At 42.9% G+C, this 21,923-nt stretch overlaps 3 protein-coding genes across 3 annotated transcripts; 2 read left to right on the top strand and 1 right to left on the bottom strand.

The window, feature by feature from the left end:
• The first annotated feature begins 5,264 nt into the window (after positions 1-5,264).
• On the top strand, positions 5,265-8,919 carry rft1 (RFT1 homolog). Its single transcript, XM_015959777.3, has 10 exons — positions 5,265-5,487; positions 5,561-5,646; positions 5,741-5,863; positions 5,943-6,234; positions 6,307-6,441; positions 6,521-6,781; positions 6,866-7,010; positions 7,934-8,039; positions 8,116-8,365; positions 8,441-8,919. Exons 1-10 carry the CDS (start codon positions 5,425-5,427, stop codon positions 8,603-8,605), a joined length of 1,626 nt encoding a protein of 541 aa, XP_015815263.1. The 5' UTR covers positions 5,265-5,424; the 3' UTR covers positions 8,606-8,919.
• Positions 8,920-10,216: 1,297 nt separating this feature from the next.
• mustn1a (musculoskeletal, embryonic nuclear protein 1a) lies at positions 10,217-11,180 on the top strand. Its single transcript, XM_015959779.3, has 3 exons — positions 10,217-10,354; positions 10,430-10,556; positions 10,839-11,180. The coding sequence occupies exons 1-3, from the start codon at positions 10,346-10,348 to the stop codon at positions 10,934-10,936; spliced, it is 234 nt and encodes a 77-aa protein (XP_015815265.1). The 5' UTR covers positions 10,217-10,345; the 3' UTR covers positions 10,937-11,180.
• A 1,519-nt stretch (positions 11,181-12,699) lies between these two features.
• ruvbl1 (RuvB-like AAA ATPase 1) lies at positions 12,700-21,570 on the bottom strand. The gene is made up of 11 exons (XM_015959781.3): positions 21,296-21,570; positions 17,844-17,930; positions 17,032-17,164; positions 16,174-16,325; positions 15,804-15,893; positions 13,872-14,021; positions 13,731-13,794; positions 13,461-13,659; positions 13,284-13,386; positions 13,118-13,209; positions 12,700-13,002 (listed from the first exon to the last, which is right to left on the bottom strand). The coding sequence occupies exons 1-11, from the start codon at positions 21,434-21,436 to the stop codon at positions 12,843-12,845; spliced, it is 1,371 nt and encodes a 456-aa protein (XP_015815267.3). The 5' UTR covers positions 21,437-21,570; the 3' UTR covers positions 12,700-12,842.
• Positions 21,571-21,923: the final 353 nt, after the last annotated feature.

Genomic DNA, 21,923 nt, shown 5'->3' with positions numbered 1-21,923 from the left:
AAACCTCCTCCTTATGTTGCGATCCCACAAACCAGGTCATAACAGATATATACAAAATTATCTTTATAGATTTCTAATTAGCTACTTTTTATTAATTATTTTAGCTTTGTAACATTTTTAAACCACAGTTTTAATTTTTACTTTTCTTCCTAAAAGTCTAACTAATGGAATAGATCTTTTTGCCTTCATGGGTCTTTCAAAGATTGTTTTTTCTTTTTGCGCTGCCTGCTTCGCAAGACACACTGAGGAAAATCAGGACATGAAAATGATCTACAGCAGATGCATAAATGCCTGCAGGTCTTGTGTTGGGGAACAAGAAACCAAACAGGACTTGAGAGATTCATCATATTGTCTGACAAGATTTCCACTAATAGCTATCAGAATTTACCTGCGGGAGCTCAAATTCCATCTTACGTATTAAACCTTGAAACATTTGAATTTTACAAAATGATGAGAATAATGTATTTTTGGCTGTTGGTATTAAAAGGTGTAAAGTTACAGTAGTTCTACAAATCCTAAACAATGCTGGTTCTTGTCTTGATTTTAGGGTATTTTTATGCCTGGATGATTTATAAATCAAAGGATTTAACTCAACAAGCAAGAGCAATCCTTTGCAAAGGGCAAGGCATTGCATAAAAATGAGTGAGAAATCCTCAAAAGTTCAAACTTAATACATTTAAAAAAAACAATGAAAAAAATTACAGTTTAAAAAATTGCAAGAAAGCAACAAACTATTGGATGGTAACCCTAGGAACCCTGGCGGTCTGATCCTCGGCTACAGAAGCTATCTCCCGGTACACGTCACCTTTCTGGTGGGGAAAGAGCCGGAGTTTGTGTGTGAGGTTCCAGCTAAATACAGTCATACCCACCTCGACGCATGGCTCTTACTCCGAAACCAGTTTCCTTGAAAGGAGTTGGACTTTCTACCACTCTGGAGTTGTTTCCAGTGAGAGGCGTCAAGCCAGGGTGGGCATACTTGTTGCCCTCCATCTTGGTGACTGTGCGTTGGAGTTTACCCCAGTGAACAAGAGGGTATCCTCCCTCTGCCTTTGTGTGGGGGGACGGGTCCTGACTGTGGTATGTGTTTATCCACCAAAATGCAGATGCGACTACCCACCCTTTTTGGAGTCCTTGGAGGGGGTGCCGAAAAGCGCTCTTTCTGGTGACTCCCTCGTTCTAGGGGACTGTAACGCTCACATGGGCAATAACAGTGAGAGAGAGAGGTGTGTTTGGGAGGAACCCTGGTCTGAATCTAAGCAGTGTTTTTTTTTTTTTACATTTTTTTATTTGACTTCTGTGCTTGTCATGGATTGTCCATAATGAACATCATGTTCAGGCATAAAGTTGTCCATATTTGCTCTTGGCACCAGGATACCTTAGGCCGCAGCTCAATGATCAACTTTGTTGTTGTTTCATCTGATCTGCAGCCGCATGTCTTGGACACTCGGATGAAGAAAGGGGCAGAGCTGTCAACTGACCACTACCTGGTGGTGAGTTGGCTTCAATGATGGGGGAGGATGCCAGTCAGACCTGGCAGACCTAAACATATAGTGAGGGTCTGCTGGGAACATCTATCAGTCTTCTGTGAGAAGGAGCTACAATTTCCACCTTAGAACAAAGTTTGCAAGCATCCTGGAGAGGCGGGATACATTGAGTCCAAGTGGGCCATGTTCCCTGACTCCATTGTCAAGGTAACTGACCACAGCTGTGACCGCAGGGTCATTGGTGCCTGTCGTGGATCAGTAGGTGACCTCCTCAATCCCACCAACACATCTTCCAGTGAGGAAGCTTAATCTGGGCTCTTTGGGGTGAGCATTCAATCTCTGGGGCTGAAGTCACAAAGGTGGTCAAAAAGCTCCTTAATGGCAAGGACCCATGGGTGAAAGATCTGCCTGGACTTCCTTAAGAATCTGGATGTTGTAGGCCTGTGTTGGTTGACGCTGCTCTGCAATATCGCATGGACATCGGGGGCATAGATTGTCAGACCAGGGCAGTGGTCCCCCTATTTAAAAAGGGGGACCACGGGGTGTGTTCTAACTACAGGAGGATCACACTCCTGAGCCATAGTAAGGCCTATTCAGGGATTCTGGAGAAGAGGGTCCATTGGATTGTAAAACCTCAGAATGGAGGAGGAGTAATGTGGTTTTTGTCCTGGCCATGGAACACTGGACCAGCTCTATACACTTAGGGGGGTCCTGCAGGGTGCTTGGGAGTTCACCCAACTAATCTGCATGTGCTTTGGAGAAGGCGTTTGATTGTGTCCCTTTGGGGGACCTGTGGGGGGTACTCTGAGAGTATGGGGTACCACCAAACCCCTTGTTATGGGCGGTTAGGTCCCTGTACAACAGTGTCAGAGCTTGGTCCGCATTGTCAACAGTAAGTCGGAATCATTCTTGGTGACAGTTGGACTCCGCAAAAGCTGCCCTTTGTCACCGATTCTGTTCATAACTTTTATGGACAGGATTTCTAGGCAGAGCCAAGGTGTTGGGGAGATCCGTTTTGATGGTGTAATAATCAGGTCTTTGCCATTTGCATAGGATGTGGTCCTATTGGCTTCATCAGAGCATGATCTCCAGCTTTCACTGGAGCGGTTTGCAACCGAGTGTGGAGCAGCTGGAATGATAATCACTTCTACATCCGAGACCATGGTCTTGAGTTGGAAAAGGGTAGAATGCCTACACTGGTTCAGGGATGAGGTCCTGCTGCAAGTGGAGGAGTTTAAGTATATCGAGGTCTTGTTCACGAGATCGAGACCAATTGGTGGATTGGTGCTGCATCTTCAGTGATGCAGCCGTTGTACTGGTCTGTGGTGGTGAAGCTGAGCCGGAAGGCAAAGCTCTCAATTTAAAGGTTGATGCATTTCACCCTCTTCAATGGTCACAAGCTTTTGGTAGTGACTGAAAGAATTAGATCGTGGATACAAATTACTTTTCTCTGCAGGGTGTCTAGGCTCTCCGGACTAGGTCATCCAGGAGGGGCTCGGAGCAGATTTGCTGATCCTCCATATCGAGAGGAGCCAGTTGAGGTGGCTCATGCATCTGGTCAGGATGCCTCCTGGACCTTTCCCTGGTGAGGTTTTCCGGACATGTCCAACCAGGAGGTGACCCAAGGGAAGACCAAGGACACGTTGGAAGGGACTATGTTTCTCAACTGGCCAGGGATTGCCGTGGGATCACCCCAGAGGAGCTGGCCCAAGTGGCTGGGGAGAGGGACGTCTGGACCTCTGTGCTCAGGCTACTGCCCCCTGTGGCCCGATCCCAGATAAGTGGATTAAAATAGATGGATGGATGGCGCACACACACACACACACACACACACACACACACACACACACACACACACACACACACACACACACACACACACACACACACACACACACACACACACACACACACACACACACACACACACACACACACATTTATTTATTTAATTATTTTTTTCTAATCATGAATGGAGACTTCTGCCCCATCATTAATTTGAATTTGCAAATTAACCACATTGAATATCCGACTTGGTAACACCCAAAGAAGAGCAATTTAAACTTGCTAGTTTTAAGAAAACAACTCTTTCAGCTTCAAAATGATTACGGTTTAAAATCATCGTCGTCGCCGTCTTCCTCCATTTAACCGGGTCCGGGTCACGGGGGCAGCATCCCAACTAGCTCCAGACCGTCCTCTCCCCAGCCACCTCCAACAGTTCCTCCGGCAGGACCCCAAGGCGTTCCCGGACCAGATTGGAGATGTAACCTCTCCAACATGTCCTGGGTCGACCCGGGGGCCTCCTGTCGGCAGGAGATGCCTGAAACACCTCCCCAGGGAGGCGTCCAGGAGGCATCCTGACCAGATGCCCAAACCACCTCAACTGACTCCTTTCAATCCGGAGGAGCGGCATCACTGCAGACGTTGAACCAATCCGCCTGTCGATCTCCCGATCCCTCCTACCCTCACTCGTGAACAAGACCCCGAGATACTTAAACTCCTCCACTTGAGGTAGGACCTCTCCCCCAACCCGGAGTTGGCAATTCACCCTTTCCCGGCAGTTTAAAATCTGTTTTGTTCATTTTAACTCACACCAGGTAAAATTCTAACAAGTAATATTGCTCATGGTTTCACATACACTTCAGTAACTACAGATGTAACTTCATTTTCAATAACATTTGTAAATTATTAGAGATCAGTTTGATTTTTTGGTTAAATATTATTTTAACATTGTTATTTAGAAATAACTTTTAGTAAATGTACCTGTACTCAGTGATTCTCAGAACAAACAAACACATTTGAGGAGATGTGTGAAAAGAGGATGCTGGGGAGCTCCATCTTGGAAAACCCCTCCCACCCACTCCACAGTGGAGGCCATGGACAGCTTCTTCTGAGGCAGACAGAGACATCCCAGAACGCTACCGTAGGTCATTCATCCCCTCTAAAGTAAGAGTGTGTAACTCCTCAGTTTAACTGGTACTGGCATTATCCTGTTAAGCAATAACATCAATGCAATATTCAGTATGTGTGCAACACTTGTGCAATAGCTTCCTTTTTATTTGTTGTTTTCAGTGGTTGAAGGTTACAATGATAGTTTACTCGCAGGCGTAGGGGACCCTGGTCCTCGAGGGCTGGTATCCTGCATGTCTTTGCTCCAACACTTCTGATTCAGTGGTTAATTCACCTGTTCTGCAGCTCATCAGGCTCTGCAGAAGCCTGCACCTGCTGATTGAAATCAGGTGTGATGATGCAGGGTTGAAACTTTAAAATATGCTGGATAGCGGCCCTCGATGAACCAGGGTTCCCCACTAGTTTACTGCCTTTGCGTGTTTGCCTGTAATCGTATTATTTTCTTCTTCCTTTTTTCTAAGTGTGTGTGCTGCTGTAGCAAGTGAATCACCCCACTGTAGGATCAATGGTCTATTCCAGGGCTATTCAGTTCCGAGCCTCGAAGGCCGGGCGGTATCCAGCATGTTTTTATTTTAACTCTGCTTCAACACACCTGATTTCAATCAGCAGATGATTAACAGGCTTCTGCAGAGCCTGATGAGCTGCTGCACAGGTGACTCGACCACTGAATCTAGTGTGTTGGAGCAAAGAAACCACTAAAACGTGCTGGATACCTGCCCTCGAGGCCCGAACTTGAATAGACCTGGTCTACTCTATTCAACTATTTTACTAGGTGAAGTGCGCCATCTGGCGGTGATCACGTGGACAATGTATTACGTCACCACGCACCGTGCGTCTGTCCAATGTGTACGGAAGTACTCAGACTTCACTGCTAAACTACGTGCCTCTCAGGGCTAAAGGGCTGTTGTTTTCAATAGTTATACCTTCATAATGACTATAGAATGTTTCTATAATGTTTTTACGTTGTAGAAAACAGCTTTTTGTTGGTCAGCCTCGTTCCTGACGAACGTTTTTTTAAACTGAGTCCAACATGAGCTCTCAGGACATACTGAAGAATGCCTCCACTTTAGCTTCGTACAATGTTCTGCTGCAGGTAAATAATGACGTAAGTAGGATGTTGCACTGGTTTGTGAATGTCCTAACAGTTTTATCTGGTTTAATCCCAGGTGATGTTCCGTGTTCTTACCTTCCTTCTGAACGCGTTCACGCTGCGGTTTGTGTCCAAAGAGCTGATCGGGGTGGTCAACGTCAGGTGAAGACTGTCAGAACACCAGGAAGAGCAAACTGCTGCGGGATTTCACAGCTCTGGCTGCTGTAACCAGTGTTTGTGTGTCTTTACACTACAGGCTCACACTACTGTACTCTACATTAGTGTTTTTATCCAGAGAGGCTTTCAGGAGAGCCTGTCTGAGTGGAGATTCAGGGACAAACCGCAGCTGGAGACAAATTATTAACCTCCTGTGGCTGACGTGAGAAAACAGAATGACAGTGGTTTTGTTTATGTTTATCATCAGTTCATCAGTCAGGTATTTGTGTTTGAATCCTCAGGGTGCCTCTTGGTGTGTTATGGGCCATCCTACTTGGCTGCGTGTGGCTGTGGCTCCTGGAGGTCCCAGATGTCCAGACCATCCCTTACTACGGGCCAGCCGTGGTGATGTTTGCTCTGTCAGGAGTGCAGGAGCTCCTGGCCGAGCCCCTCTGGGTCCTGGCTCAAGCACACATGTTTGTGCGGCTGAAAGTGGTGGCGGAGAGTTTGGCCATGGTGGCTAAGTGCAGCGTGACTGTGGTGCTGGTGGTGTTCGCCCGAGAATGGGGTCTTTACATCTTTTCTGCTGCTCATGTAAGAATCTGACATCTGCAAAAACTCCTCTAGATATTTAGCAACTGATGTTAAAATGTGTTCTTATTTCAGTTGGTGTACACAGGACTCCTGGTATTATCCTACGCTGTTTACTTCCTCTGTTTCTTGGGGTCTGAAGAGGCAGCGAAGACGCGTTTCCCGCTTCATGGTGCTGCGGATCTGCTGCCTCACAGAGCTGATGGAGAGGTTATAAATCTAAAAGTGTGACATGTTTTTTTTTTTTGGTGCATTAGTGATTTTATTAATCCTTTTGCTGTGTTTAAAGCCCCTGGTAGACTGGCCTGTCGCCCGGCTCACATGGAGCTTCTTTAAACAGTCCTTCCTGAAGCAGATCCTGACAGAAGGCGAGCGCTACGTCATGACCTTCTTGAACGTCCTCAGCTTCGGAGACCAGGGCGTTTACGACATCGTCAACAACCTGGGCTCCATGGTGGCACGCTTCATCTTTCTACCCATCGAGGAAAGCTTCTACATCTTTTTTGCCAAAGTGCTGGAGAGAGGGCGTGATGTCAGAAATCAAAAACAGGTGTGAACTTCAGGAGTAAACACGTTTTAGAAATAATATGACAATCTTTTTTTTTTTTTTACTTGACCTCTTGTGTATTTGCAGGAAGAAGTAGCCGTTGCAGCAGAGGTTCTGGAGTGTTTACTGAAGCTGGTGCTGGTTATTGGTCTGATTATCACAGTGTTTGGATACGCCTACTCTCACTTGGCTCTGGATATTTATGGTGGCACTCTGCTAAGCAGTGGGGCAGGTACAAGTGCAACACAGACACCAGAAGCATTGTGGCGTATGTCGTGTATGCAATCTATTTTTTTATGGCGATATTATGGCGCGGTATGGGGGCCAAAATTAAGACTACTGCCCAGCAGCAGGAGGCTATATAAATTCCGAAGCAAACTACCGACCTGATTAATGATAAGCTGGCGCCAGTAACTGAGAGGCTGGCGCTGCTTACTGAGAAATAGCACCTTTACCGGCGTTACTAATAGATATGCTAGGGACTAGCAGCCCTCGGCTGGTCATTGACTGGTTCACACACTCCCTCTGCTGTCTATTAGCATGGATAGGCTAGCGTTAGCCTGGACGGGCTGGTGTTAGCATTGGAGAGGCTAGCCATAAGCGTGCCTAGGCTGGCCACTAGCTGACTAGTGACTCTCCGAGACATGCTAATGGCTAGCCTCTTCTATGCTAATGCCAGCCTATCCATGCTTAAGTTCCGTCAAGGGCATAGGAAATCCAGCTAGTGGCATGCCTAGGCAAGCTAATGGCTAGCCTCTCCGATGCTAACGCCAGCCTATCCATGCTAATGGTCCATCGAGGAGGTAGGAAATCCATCTAGAGGCCAGCCTAGGCACGCTAATGGCAAAGCTCTCCAATGCTAACACCAGCCCGTCCAGGCTAACGTTAGCCTATCCATGCTAATAGACAGCAGAGGGAGTGTGTGAACCAGTCAATAACCAGCCGAGGGCTGCTAGTCCCTAGCGTATCTATTAGTAACGCCGGTAAAGGTGCTATTCCTCAGTAAGCAGCGCCAGACTCTCAGTTACCGGCGCCAGCTTATCATTAATCAGATCAGTAGTTTGCTTCGGAATTTATATAGCCTCCTGCTGCTGGGCAGTAGTCTTAATTTTGGCCCCCATACCGCACCATATTTTTTAACCTAGTTTTTTAAAGGGCCCAGCTTGCTGCGATGCTACAGCTGCTACGTCCTCCTGCTGGCTGTAAACGGTGTAACGGAGTGCTTCGTATTTGCTGCCATGAGCCAAGAAGAGGTGGACAAGTAAGAATGTTGAAAAGGCAGATGTGTAATCCTCACTCTGCATGTAACCTGGGATGTAACGCTGTTCTGCCCTCAGGTATAACCTGGTGATGTTGGCTCTGTCTGTGTCCTTTCTCGTCCTGTCCTACTTGCTGACCTGGTGGGCCGGCGGCGTCGGCTTCATCCTGGCAAACTGCCTCAACATGGGCCTTCGTATTTTACACAGCTGTCTTTACATCCACCGTTACTTCGAGCTGAGTCGGTGGAAACCTCTGCGAGGCCTCTTGCCTTCTCCTCTTGTAGTAGTTTCCCTCTGTGTTGCTGCAGCTGTCACAGCTGTGTCCGAGGTACCAGAAAAAATCTTTAAAGATTGAATCATTTTTACAGTTATTCATCTAAATAATTTTTTATTCTCGTTTCAGGCTCTTCTGTGCTGCGACCGTGGCTGGTTGCTCCGCGTCGTCCACGTGGGAGTGGGAGGCGTGTGTCTGCTTCTCGTCATCGCCGCTGTTCTTTTCACAGAAACTCAGCTGATTCAGTTTGTGAAGACTCAGCTGTTGCCGAGATACAGAAAGAAACATGCTTAAAATCAGAAAAACGAACACCTGACACATCTGCGGACAGAACAGCTACCGGTTAAGAGCTACCGACTATGAAAGACAGGAGAAAATTCCTGAGAAAACCTTTATTTTCATAAGGCGTTGTTGCGTGTCTGTGTGTTTGCTCTGCAACATCCCTGTGTGTTAAAATGAAAACATTCCAAACGTTTTCAGATCCTAATCCTGATTTAAAGGTGAACGTAGAAGATTTTTTGTTACAGACACAAATTGCACGAGAAAACCGAGACAAATTGGTGTAAACTGATGGTTTTTTATCAGCATCCATTAAAAATGGAGAGTCAGCTGAGTGAGTTTTTTTGACAGGTGCTTTTACCCAAAGCAGCTTATGGATGCAGTACCTAACACGCATGTGTTTGGTCTGTGGGACGAAAGCGGAGCACCTGGAGAATCCCCACTCATGCTTGGGAAGAAGCTGGGATTTGAACCAGTTTGTATTTGAGTTCTTATTTAGAAAGTTTTAACATGTTTTGCTAAAATGTTTTTCTTGTAATAGGTTTTTGATAAAATCTTAGAAAAACGGGTTTTTCGTCTTTTCGAGGTCTGGGTAAGTATTAACAGAAGTGAAAGACTTTTGTTTTCTAATGCTGGGTGGTTCCAAAAATCAAATTATATCATTTTTACTGACTGACATTAGCTTGGTGCCACAAGTGTTAGCAGTTATCTGTTTACATACTCAAAATAACAGAGTGGAAGAATTTCCTTTAGAGGCCTGCCAGCCTGACGTTAAAAAAGGAAAGCTGTTCAGTGTTTGGAGCAGCTTCAGATCGTTTTTTTTTAAAATAATAAATCAGTCATAATTCTGACCGGCGTGGAGCATCTAGCAGTCTCTGGAGATGTTCCTCAGGTCTGCAGGCTGGTCTCGCTGCAAAACATGTTTTTCTGATAAAAAACCTTAAATTAAACATCTGCGTGTCCAGCTCATTTGCTATATTTTCACTCCAGACGTTTCCTTGAAAAACATTTCCAAATGATCCCAAACCTTTTGAGCAGCAGCAATTCCATGCAGGTGTAAAACATCCCAGGTACACCAAATACACACCAGCTTTGCTTGGATGAGGATTTGAAACATGATTATAGAGAATCAGGAAATCAACTTATCTGTTCATCTTTGTACAGTTAGGACGTTGGAAAGATGCAGAAAATAAAACCACCAAACAACGTTGCAACATAAAAGTAATCTATGAGTTTGAAAGGAATTTCAAAATATTCTAAAAGTATTCATGAACCCAACACTGACGTCTCCCGTTTTCCAGCAGGGATTTAATTTTGATTTGTTGACATGTAGTTTTACAGTCTGTCCACTGAGCTGGTTGCTGCTGTGTTTCTAGGCTCTTAATGGCTTAAATAATGTCATCATGAGTAATAATGAGCAGGAGGAGCATTCCTCTTTTGTTGTTTGTTTAGTTCACTCTTAGCTTGTTTTTAACAGATGTTTATCAGCAAGTTTAGGGCAAAAACTCATTTTGTGTATCTAACTCCCGTGTCAGGGTTGGTTATGATCTCATCGTTTCATAAAGAAACAGCAGAAGAGTCTGAAAAAAAAAAAGACAGAAAATAGGAGGAGTTCGTTCACAGGAACAGATTTATTGTCCACTGGGAAAATCGCTGCCAGATTGTTTATAAACGTGAGCGTCCTGAAGGGAAGCAGCTGGAGAAGACAAAAACAACCCACTGAAAGAGAAGATTACCTTCATCTACTCAGCCGTCATGTCTCAAGTAAGATCAGAGTCAAGTTGTCTTTTATATTTAGTTACAGATGTGTGGAGAATGTCTCACGTTTCTGTCCTTCAGCCGGTTCAGGAGGACGTCCACATGCAGCGTCCTGCTGTTAAAGAAGAAGATCTGACTGAAGCAAAGACCAAACTTGGTTCTTCTGAGGCTGCGAAGAGCAAAACCTTTGAAGTGATGGAGGAGTGTGGTGAGAAGGCTCATGTAGATGTAACCACTGGACACAGACTGTAGGAGATAGAGACACAGATGTTTTCTAAGTGTGGTGCACATTCAGGGTGTGTGTGTGTGTGTGTGTGTGTGTGTGTGTGTGTGTGTGTGTGTGTGTGTGTGTGTGTGTGTGTGTGTGTGTGTGTGTGTGTGAGAGAGAGAGAGTTTCCACACCATATAGAGGAGAGGGTTCCAGTCAGACCAGCAGTCCTTTGATGGTCTGCTGTTTCATCTCCTGATCTTTCATTCTTCTCCTCTGCAGAGAAAATGGGTAAAGCTGCTCCTTCCGTGTTCAGTGGAGCGAGGTCAGGAGCAGAGACGGTTTTCAACACTCGCTCAGCTCGACCCGTCAGGAAGTAGAGGGGAAACACCCAGAACCGGACCGAACTCCACGTTCAGATCAGCTCATGGACGTAATATTTTTGTTGGGGGGAGTCAAGTTTTGACCCCTGCACTTTTTACCATCAAAAAACAATATCACTCTATATTAAATTGACACTGGTTGAGCTCTCGGACCAAGCAGAAAACAACTGTTTGTGTTGAAGCCTGTTTCCCATTAGAGCATACTGTAAAGATCCCCCCCCCCCCCCCCCACACACACACACAATTCTAAAGTGAAAATTACCAGGGGCGTGTCCAGGGGGTGGCCTGGGGTAGCACATGCCACCCTTGGAATCTAACTGGCCACCCCAGGTGCCACCACACTAATTTACCTTTAAATAGGCTTTTCATTGTCCACAAAAGGCTTGGGGGTAAAACAACAAAAAGCATAACCATTGGTGCCACCCATGCACAAAGTTGTGCCTCACCTGGGCCACCCCATTTTAAAAGATCTGGACACGCCACTGAAAATTACGTCCATGGATCAGCTTCTTCCTGGTTTCATTCAGCTTCTGTGAAATTTAGCTTGAAGGATGAAATGTGACTGAATGCGTTAAATTAGTTTTTTCCTTTATGGATTAGTTTTCATGATCTAGTCTAACGGTCTACCACGGTTCAGGTCAGGGTAAAAAGATTCCTCGCTAATCTCTAGGGTTGGGCATCGTTTGATTTTGAACGATTCCGATTCAAATTCCTCGTTTCGATTCCGATTCTTTGAAGACATGACATGCTTTACATGAGCTAGCTAACCACAGGTCCTACTTGATGAAATACTCTTAACTTCAACATGGATTCTAATTCTATGAACAATAACATCACCTTCATTTAGACAGAAACATGTTTTGGGAAAAAAAAGAAAAAGACTTGCAGCACAACCAGTGTGTTTGTTTCTGACCACAACCAAAGTCTGGAAGAAGCCTCTGGGATGAGAGGCCAAATGTCTCCAACACATCCAGAAACGTGCAGCTGTTTTCAGCTACAACTCTCAGGATGATCATGTCCAGGATGACTGAGAACTACACCTCCATGCTGCAGCAGCATTCAGTCAGAACATGAAGTGAAACTTAAATGTAGCTGCTGTCAGTAACAATCTAACAGATTTTAAACATTAAAACTCTCAACAGAAATGGTTCAAAAAGGAAATTAAAATGTTCACAACTTTGTGTGTGATTTATTATTATTTAATGTGGCAAAAGCTGGTGTGGTCCACCACAGAGAAGCTGCTCTAGCATGATGACTTTAATTATTCTACAGGTTATTGTTCAGCCTTCTGACGCTCACGTGTCTGACTGCTGATGTGTGTTTTTATTTCTGCAGTAAGACAAACTCACCTCACACCGTCCACAGTTTGTTCTATGAACAGAGCTTCTATGAAATCCACCGTGTTGACGTATTTAACAAGTTTCCTCTACGCTGCAGGAATTAAAGTTTACATTACGGAGTAAAAGTTCGGCAGACACACACACAGATGGTGTGATCAGCTCTGAAAAGCGTTGATCACAATTTGCAGATCACGTTTATTTTTCACAGAGATCGGCCGCGGATTCCTCTTCCGTCGGCATTCTAGGAATCGAAATAAAAAAACGTTGAGCGATTACACCGGTTCCAATCGATGCCCAACCCTACAACGGTAATCTCACAACTTTTTAGATTTAGTTATAATTGTGAGAATTTAAAAAATCAGGTCACGCAACAAGTGTCAAGTGTTTTATGTGAGACATATTAAAGAAACCAAGACAGTATGTGCTTTTTTGATTTTATTCCAAAAAATTTAAAGAACAAAAAAAAAAAAAGTAAAATTTAGCATTTATTTGAACAGAACTACAACGGTCAGTGACAAGAACTCAACGGAAACACGCCCGATCTGTGGAAGGGTCGGTAAATCTTATTTCATGAACTTGTGATGCTGGTCTTGGAGGATTTTTGCTGAAGACTTGGCGTCGTAGAACAGCTCGTTAATTTCCTCCACCTGCTCCCTCTCCACGGTTTCTTTTCCCTGAACGCGGCCCAGAAGGCTGGCTGGCGTCAGCAGCTGGACGGCGTACCTGGGAGCAAATGAGAAATATTATAAAAGTAGAAACAAACTGGGAGAAGATTCTAAGATTTGAAAAACGTGCATCATGGCGGTTATTTAGACCAGCTCCAGAACAAAGAAGGTACCTGAGGGTAGTCTTGGTTCCGATCTCGGCCAGATGTGTCAGAGCCTCCTCGCTGACGTTGATCCCCTCCGTCTGAGCTCGGATCTTAATAATCTGACAACAGCAGCCTGATTAGAGCCACCGAGCTTATGACAAGCCACCAATCCAACAGCGACTCCCAGACTCACCTGCTTCATTTCCTGCGGCGTGTACATCATGGTACGGATGATCATGACTCTGTCCAGCAGGTCCAGAGGAATTCCGTGTGGAGAGCTGATGTCCTCCGTCCCCCTGGTAAAGAAATAAAAAGATTATAATCTGTAACCGTTGTTCACGTTTACATCCGCTCCTTTGACCCGTCTCACCTGATCAAACAGTTCCCTCTGTTGGAGGCAAACACAACGATGGGGGCGATGCTGCTCTCCAGGGCGCGGTGGAGATACGTGAAGCACTCAATGTCCAGCATGTGCACCTCGTCCACGAACAACACCCCGGGTACCAGCTCAGCCACGCCCTGGTCTATGTAGCGGTTGACTACCTTGTTGATCTCAGTGCGGAGCTTGTCTGGAGACAGAACCGAATGTCAGACGCCGTGATGTTCAGCTCAGGTGAACGGTCCGATTTCGCCATCCTACCTGTGATCTCTGTCTTTTTGGGCTTCATCAGCTGTCCCATCATGGAGAGAATATCCTGACCTCCCTGGGACCAGACAGTGTGATTACTCTAATATTACTTATCATTATTATTAAGGTTATAATATTAGAGCAGCCATGTACCTGCGGCCGAGCGTTCGCAACATCCAGATCGTGCAGCGTGACGTCCTGGACAATCTCCTTCTTCTTGTGGACGTCTCCTTTAGGCAGTGGAACATACTCTTCTGCTTCCAGGTCAAACTCTGTTGCAAACGTGTCACAGCGGCCTTGTCTCTGCAAAAACAACCTCATTAACCAAAAATCTTAACTCGCATCACATCAGTGAAACAAAAGGCAGGAGGCCGAGCGGGCGTGTGCTCCTGCTGCCAGCTCTCTGCAGAAGGATGAAAGGGACTGAGGAGGCAGCTCATCAGATCGCTGTCAACAGTAACAAATGTGTCAGCCAGCCCTCCTCCGCTGCCGTCTGACTACAGCCGCCCTGAGCGCCTCGGCCCACCTGCATCGATTAAAAGATTCGTCGTCACGGCCTGTCAACACGGGCCACAAGCCCTGCTGCATGACGGGAGATGTACAGATAAACGGAGCATGAATCGTTGTGAGAACGAGAGACGTTCATTCCAGAGAACAGAAGAACTGGAGAAGGATGAAAGCAGAATGCCACCATGAAGGACTGAAGAGGTCAAAAACCCTCACGTTTGATCTAATAGGAATAATTAGATTATTTACACTCAGTTTTTATGATGATCTTTTTGTCTGAGATGATCAAAGTATTTCCTGCCATTACTTTACTTTTAGTTCTCATTGTGGACAGAAAAGAAATAGAATAATAATCACAACTTTTTACAGCAAAAACCAGTGGGGTAATAGACTTCTGTTACTGTGCTGTAGTGGGGAGAAGGCATCACGTGATGCTTTTTAATAAATCAAAAAGTGCCTCTTTTATGCAAAGGGTTGATTTTTAAAAAGTGGGCAACTTAAAGTAACACTAACGAGTTTATTAAACTTGAAACTAGAACTTTAACATTGATCTCAGTGATTGTTGAGTTAGAAACTTGTCCAGTTTCATATTAGACACCACTCTGCTGCCCTCGGCTAACCAGAAACCACACTAGATAGTTTTGTGGAGCGGGTAGGTGTCCTAGGGAGCGCTCTTTACCTGCTTTATGGCTGTTAGCTGTAATGCTAGCGATTAGCATTTTCAGTTCGCCGATCATCAATAAAAAGTACAAGAAGAAGAGAAGAAGTTTGTTTTTTTCTGTTGGCATCATGGTGGAGCCTGGAAGTAAAAGTAAGAGAGTAATGTCGTTGAAGGTGAAGCAATGAGCTACAACCAGAGTGAACATCGGCATGGCCTATGCTAGTTTGAGGGAGCTAAAGGAAGCTACAGGATCACGGAATGATGGTGACCTGGCTCTGTTGTTACTGGACTTGTAAGTAATAATATTTTTCTCCAACAGTGTGGATCTTTATACTTTATGGTTTATTTTAGCATTAGTTGGCTCATGCTAGTGTTAGCTCATTGTTAGCGCTAGCTGCAGCAGGGTTGTTTATGACTTTTCAACCAGTAGAGCGAGGGAGCAGGAAACTGCCTGGTGTTACTTTAAGGAGGAAGTCCTCAATGTGAGATTACAGTGTTTTGGTGAAACATTTGCTTAGAATCAGATGAGTAAACTTTACCGACATAAATGTTTCTGTAATAAAGATCTAGATTTATACTCTGAAGCAGAAAACCTTCTAGACACAGGATTTACGTGCCTCAGGGCAGCTGTGGCTACATTATAGCTCATCACCAGCGTGTGAAAGTGTGTGTGAATGGATGAATGGCTGATTGTGTTGTTGTGCACCTCGGGGCGGTTGTAGAACTATAGAAGGTGCTATTTAAATAAAGGCCATTTACAATTTTTACCTAATAATTATAATAAAATGCAGATGATCAAAAAGAAAAATAAATCATTAATGTGTTGATGTGACCCAGTTTGTCACTAGCACGTGTGTATGTGTGTGTGTGTGTGTGTGTGTTTTAGTGCACCGGTTTTCCATGGTTATGCCATTTACCTTAACAGCTCCACTGTTAGCTTCGATGTAGATGACGTCTCCCACCTCCACCCGCTCTTTCTGAAGACTCTCATAAATGCTGGGATCCAGCTGAACAAACACAAAAGCATCATCAACATTTAATGATTTTGTTCAAAACTGATTAAATCGGACTTCTATAAGAATGTAATAACAGAACTCAAGTATGCAGCCTAATGAAAACGGATTTTTCATCTTTAACCCAGAAACCTGGAAACCACTTCTAAGTCATCTTTATCTACATTACTAATCATCATCTCACTGTTTGTACACAAAACTGTCAGCAGCAACAGGTTATTTGACTCTCGGTGATGAAAGAACTACAGATGCAGATTTGAACCCCCAGTCTGACCTTCAGCTGCTTTGTGCCTTTGGCCGTCTTCAACCCGATGATGACGTGACTGATGGTTTTCCCGTAGCCGCCCATGGGATTCTCCGTCTCACAGGGAGTCAGCTCCGTCACCTCGCCTTCATACACCTCCTTTGTTTCTTTGATGCGCAGCCCTAAAGGAGAGCGGCGGTACAGTCGGACCCAGACACGCTTCAAAATGAGAATTCAATCAGGTCTTTATGCTCCTGCATCGGCTAAGCCTTCACATCTTTCAGACGACCAAATAATGGATTTTATTACAGGAAAGAACGTGCGTGCGTGTGTGTGTGTGTGTGATGCCAGTGCATCACTCAGTGTAACATGATCACACTCCCACACAGAGTGGCGTGTAAGCAGCACAGGTGCCTGCTCCTCTGTGCTGAGGGTCAGAGGGCGGTTTTTAAAGCAGACCGTGCAGCAGAGCCGTTAGTGACAAGGTGATGAAAAGCTGCAGATGCTGTTGTACGGGTGGAGCAAGGGTGCTGATGACCACCTCTGCTTCTAGTTAAGCTCCATTTCCTCTCCACTCGACAGGTACTATCAGCAGTCAGACAAATCCCTTCCCTTCATCATGTCTCCCACATAAATCCCTCCCTATGAATTGGACACTACCTGCCACCTTGCAACACAACAGAACAAGTCATTCTCTTTTCATTTTCACTCAGTTCCTTAAAGCTGCAAGGAAACTTTGTTTCTGACCTCAAGCACAGCTAATGTTTAGCTAGTTGCCTTTGCTTCAAATCAAAACAGAAGTTCAACCCAATACTGAAAAAGTCCGAAAAGTCTGATCATTTCCTCCATGAACTGCATAACTAAGTTCATAAATCCGATTCCACTCACCGATTGCTCTCCTGAAATTCTCCATCAGTACTTCTGTCTTTTTAATCTCAGTGGAGTAGACCTCACTGCCCACCATGGGGCAGAAAGGCACTTTGTTTCCCAACTCCTGAGCCACAGCAAGAGCGAGGGCAGTCTGCAGGGGTCAGAAGTCACAATAACCATAATAACAATAACAACAAAAGCCATGCTTGGTGCAGTTTCAGACGGTAACTCTAAACTGTTTAAACTACGGTTAGACCGATTTATCAGGACGATATTTACAATTTTTTTTATAAATGATAAATGACCCGCACTTGCATCAATCATCCATTCACTTCACACACACATTCACACTGATGGCTGTTACACCTCCTTAGTAAAGCCGAGTTAAAGTCAGGCACATCCCCGGGCAGCCTGGTGCTGCTGCACAATTTTATTTAACTGTTTGTTTACATGATTGCTGAATTACATCTCCTAATAAATGCTCAAAAAATATTTTCAACTAGGATTTCTAATCTACCAGTTTTTAATATTTAAGACTTGGTCAGTTTACTAATTTGTTAGATTATTTTAGTAAGATGTCTGATTTGAACACCGAGCAGTGCACAAAATTAAGATTTAACAGCTGGTTAAACTCAGTGTTTTGTGCATCAGCTGTTGTTTTTGTAACATTTAGCAAAAACATGAGGTGGAAAACGTCTAGATATCGGCTATGAAAGTCGGTCCAAAATATCGGCAGCACAAATCAGCCATCGGCTAACTGTGACATTTACCTATTGGCAATAGAAAAGCCAATATCGGTCAACCTCTACTTTAAAACGCTGCACACTAACCTTTCCTGTTCCGGGTGGGCCTGCCAGTAAAACCGCCCTTCCTGCCATCTTTTTGGAGCGAATCATCTCAACAATGATGCCACAAGCCTGGAGAGAGAGAGAGAGAGAGAGAGAGAGAGAGAGAGAGAGAGAGAGAGAGAGAGAGAGAGAGAGAGAGAGAGAGAGAGAGAGAGAGAGAGAGAGAGAGAGAGAGAGAGAGAGAGAGAGAGAGAGAGAGAGAGAGAGAGTGAGAGAGTGTCACTACGATGTTTATCCAGAGCTGTGTAAGGGTGTGTATAAAACAAATACAATCACATTTAAAAAGCAGATATGAAATGGGAAACAAACAAAATTTAAGTAATCTGGTGATCATTAAAGTCAGCTTTGCTGAAAACCCACAAGAATAAGGTGGTAAATGTTAAAACAAGCTAAATATCTTTTGGTGATATTCACAAACTTTTTACCAGGGACAAAAAAAAAGTTGTGTAATTTATTACATGTATTTCTAAAATGACAGTTGTTTGTTTATATTGCTGAACATCAAGAGGAATGATGGAGCGTCCTAAAGCTGCATGTGTTTTCTCTGTAAACGATTGAGAATTTGTCTTTGAAACGAGGAATTATTCAGACATCAGTGTGCAGAATATAAATATAAAACCATTTTTAATTAAAGTCTTTTTCCCCTCAAACCATGTTTTGGAACAAATCACACCAGTAGAAAGTTGACTTGAGTGCATTTGGTGAAATGACCGATCTGTTGTTCAATTTTATAATCATCTACAATTATGTAGTGTACAGTGAAACAACCCAAAACAAATGAATACAACAAAAACAAAAAATGCATACATTTTTTACCAGCTGAAACCTTTCATAAAGAAAAACCGGAAATAAAAATTTGAATAATCCTAAAAACATTTATTTACTTACTGTTGCAAAGGTGGTGCAAACTTATCTAACATAACCTATTTAATGCATCAAATTTCAAAGAAGAAAATGTTGCAAACAATGGTATTTCTTTTTTAAATGTATTATTATTAAATTTGATCTGACATTTTATTAGTTTTTAATTAAGATATAAATGAAATTACAAAATGCTACAACGCTTTTAAAAACTGTGGTATTTGTTATTAAAAACAAGTCGTGGCTGTCGGTGCTAGAATATCCTGATCTTTGCTTTTTACCAACACAAAATTATATTAGAATACTCTGGGACGTAATTTTGGGGGGGGGACGGGTGGGACATGTCCCCCCCACTTTTTCAAAAGGCAGTTTCGGTCCCCTTCACTTTTTTCCGTCCAAAACCAATATTACGCTCCATTAAATGGATTTGATTGAGCACTAGGACCGAAACGGAAACCGGTTTCCTATTAGACCCACCCAAAAGCTAATCTATTGGCTCTGCTGATACTTGCTAACGTATTATTGGCTGTTGCTGCTGTCACTCAAGTTGTAAACAGAACGTGCTCACGTTGTTTTGCTAGTTTGGAGCCGCTAGGGAACACCGGTACTGAGTCACATCGTCAACTAGACGCTGTGTAATATCAGAGCTCAGCTCAGCTTCCATTATATAACATTTGAATAAGTGTTCATTTGTGAGTCTTTGGTAGTTATGCACAGCCAGGCGGCAGCATGTCAAGAAACGAAAGTGGATATAAGAGACTTCTTTCAAAGTCAAAACGTAAGTTGGAACATGTGACACCCCTGCATTAAGCTCAGACTCACCTCCTCCTTCACAAACATACTCAAAACTAACTTTTACAAACTAATCTCCTCCACATAACTGACTCCTCAGACACAATTTATTCGTATTATTATAATTATTATTATTTATTATTATTATTACTATTATCATGATTATTATTACTAGTAGTAGTAGTAGTAGTAGAAGTGTAACTTCAAAACTTTTATCATTTAACTTTGTTGTAAACTTATCTATTGCAATGTATATGTTCACATTAAAAAGCTCTGAAAAATGAACAGTATCATCATCGTCAACAGATTTTTTAAGCTTAATGTCAAAGATGTACTCTTTTCATTAGATTTATCTTATTTTTTCCATTTATTTTTTGTGTGTTGAAATGCAACAACTGTTTAAACACTTTTAAGGGAAAAAACATATTTAATATGTTTTTATACACTCAAATTGGTAATGAATAATTTACACATTATATTAATAATAATTGTGAATCATACTAGAACCATCCTGTAAATATTTCTGTTTGTTCCATTCCAAAATCTCCCACTGTTTATAGTTCATGCATCTTTTTTTCAGGTGAGTGACAGAGATGCAGGAGGAGAGACCGGTGAAGGTACAGCAGGAGAGGCTGTAGGAGATGGAGGACGAGAGCCTGGAGGAGATGGAGCAGAGGCTGGAGGCTCACAGGTGAGGTTGAAATAATGAAGATACGATAGACATAAAATTGATCATTGTGACAAATGTTAGGGTGATGATCATGTGTAAAACATTAGTTCAGCATGTCCTCTAACACAGCAAATGAAATAATGGCCAGATCTCAGGAGGGACCGTTTATGTATAAATACTTTTTATACTTTTGACTAGGCCTGGGAAAGTAACAAATTTTGCTGGACGATATTTTGTCCAACAAATTGTTGATGATAAACGATATCATTGTCAACATTATCTAGACCAAAATAACCACTAATATAATGTTAATATATCATAATAATGCAAGTACACCCTTTAAAATGCAACAAATAAACCTTCATTTAACATTGAAATGTCCAGAACCAGAACTTCTAAATGAATAAAAATAACAAACAAAAATTAAATAAAAAAAAGAATCTCACTCCCTGTTAGAAAATGTTGCACCAAAAACAATAAAAAAAGACCCAAAACAATAAATACAATGGCCTATCCATTGTCAACAGCCAAAACTGCACTTCAATAATGATAATAAATATTAATGATAATAGAGTTGTACATTTTTTAACTTTGATATATATATATATATATATATATATATATATATATATTGAGGATGGAAAAATTATTGAGATGGGCATGTGACGTGTCAAAGGGTCTTTACATAACACCCCCACCCCAAATCCGCACAAGCCTGCTGTGTCCCCCCCACTTCTGAAATCAAAATTTCGTCCCTGAGAATACTACATGATGTATATAAACATGCTGGAACATTCATGTGGGATATGATGCACTAATCATAAGCCTTTCTCTGCAAAAAGATCTATGTAACTTCTACCTGTTCAGCTGAGGAAATAAGTCATGCATTTATGAAAAAAAATCTATAAGGATCGAAAATAAGGAAATTACAGAATTCAAATTTGATCAATGAAATTAATGAATGGATGAAAAAGTGTGATCGCTGCTAACAGCTTTAGCTTACGGCGTATTAAACTGTCAACAGTGAGCTAAATAATCTATCACAAATAACTATAAGATAATTAATTTCAAACATAGACTACTAACGGCGACGCAGTGCACTTGACAGTACCTCTCTAGCAGCCTCCTGGCCCACCAGTCCACATGCTGTAGATTTAGCATTCCCGGCCTCGTCGAGCCCGAGTCCTTTGACGTGACTATGCGAGGCGATCCTTTGAGTTTTTGTGGTACTTTTTACCTCCTCGATTTTCATAGCTGTGTTATTTATATCAATGAGTAATGTAAATACCACGACCTACTCTAAAGACGCTTTAAAACTCGCTTTTACTTAAGCTAATTCCTCACTACTGTAATCGGCGCCGAAACTCAAAACACAGAGAAATCTGTTTCCATGCGGGTTACTAAGGAAAGTAAGCGGAAATGATACCCTGAGGTTCCGCCTATTTTACAGTGGTCTAGAAAATAATTGGATGTTGTGAAATTATGTAAAGATTCAATTGGCTTACTTAGGTGTCAATCATTTTTGCACACTTCCGGTTGTGTTTTGTTTAATTTGTCGTACAAGAAACAACAAGAAATTGACAAAATCCAAATAAATGTGTTTCATTTATCTTACGCGAAACAGTAAATAACACGTTATTCACACATTCAGTTATTCTATAATTATAGAAACAGTAACTGAAAAAACTTCAAAATTTCTCTTTGTTCTTGCTTGCTACTGAAAGGGTTCCGCTTTAGTT

The sequence above is a fragment of the Nothobranchius furzeri genome, chromosome 3 (assembly GCF_043380555.1).
Source record: "Nothobranchius furzeri strain GRZ-AD chromosome 3, NfurGRZ-RIMD1, whole genome shotgun sequence".
Lineage (NCBI taxonomy): Eukaryota > Metazoa > Chordata > Actinopteri > Cyprinodontiformes > Nothobranchiidae > Nothobranchius > Nothobranchius furzeri.
This window is presented reverse-complemented; position numbering and strand designations above follow the sequence as displayed.

What these genes read in the sequence shown, in the direction of transcription:
- rft1 (XM_015959777.3), top strand. Translation starts at nt 5,425, where the DNA reads ATGAGCTCTCAGGACATACTGAAGAATGCCTCCACTTTAGCTTCGTAC. An exon ending in CGTACAATGTTCTGCTGCAG is followed by an intron (nt 5,488 to 5,560) that starts GTAAATAATGAC and finishes GTTTAATCCCAG; the next exon opens with GTGATGTTCCGTGTTCTTAC. An exon ending in CTCACAGAGCTGATGGAGAG is followed by an intron (nt 6,442 to 6,520) that starts GTTATAAATCTA and finishes CTGTGTTTAAAG; the next exon opens with CCCCTGGTAGACTGGCCTGT.
- ruvbl1 (XM_015959781.3), bottom strand. Translation starts at nt 21,436, where the DNA reads ATGAAAATCGAGGAGGTAAAAAGTACCACAAAAACTCAAAGGATCGCC. An exon ending in GCCAGGAGGCTGCTAGAGAG is followed by an intron (nt 17,931 to 21,295) that starts GTACTGTCAAGT and finishes CTCTCTCTCCAG; the next exon opens with GCTTGTGGCATCATTGTTGA. An exon ending in CAAAAAGACAGAGATCACAG is followed by an intron (nt 13,660 to 13,730) that starts GTAGGATGGCGA and finishes TTCTGTCTCCAG; the next exon opens with ACAAGCTCCGCACTGAGATC.
- mustn1a (XM_015959779.3), top strand. An exon ending in TGAAGTGATGGAGGAGTGTG is followed by an intron (nt 10,557 to 10,838) that starts GTGAGAAGGCTC and finishes TCTCCTCTGCAG; the next exon opens with AGAAAATGGGTAAAGCTGCT.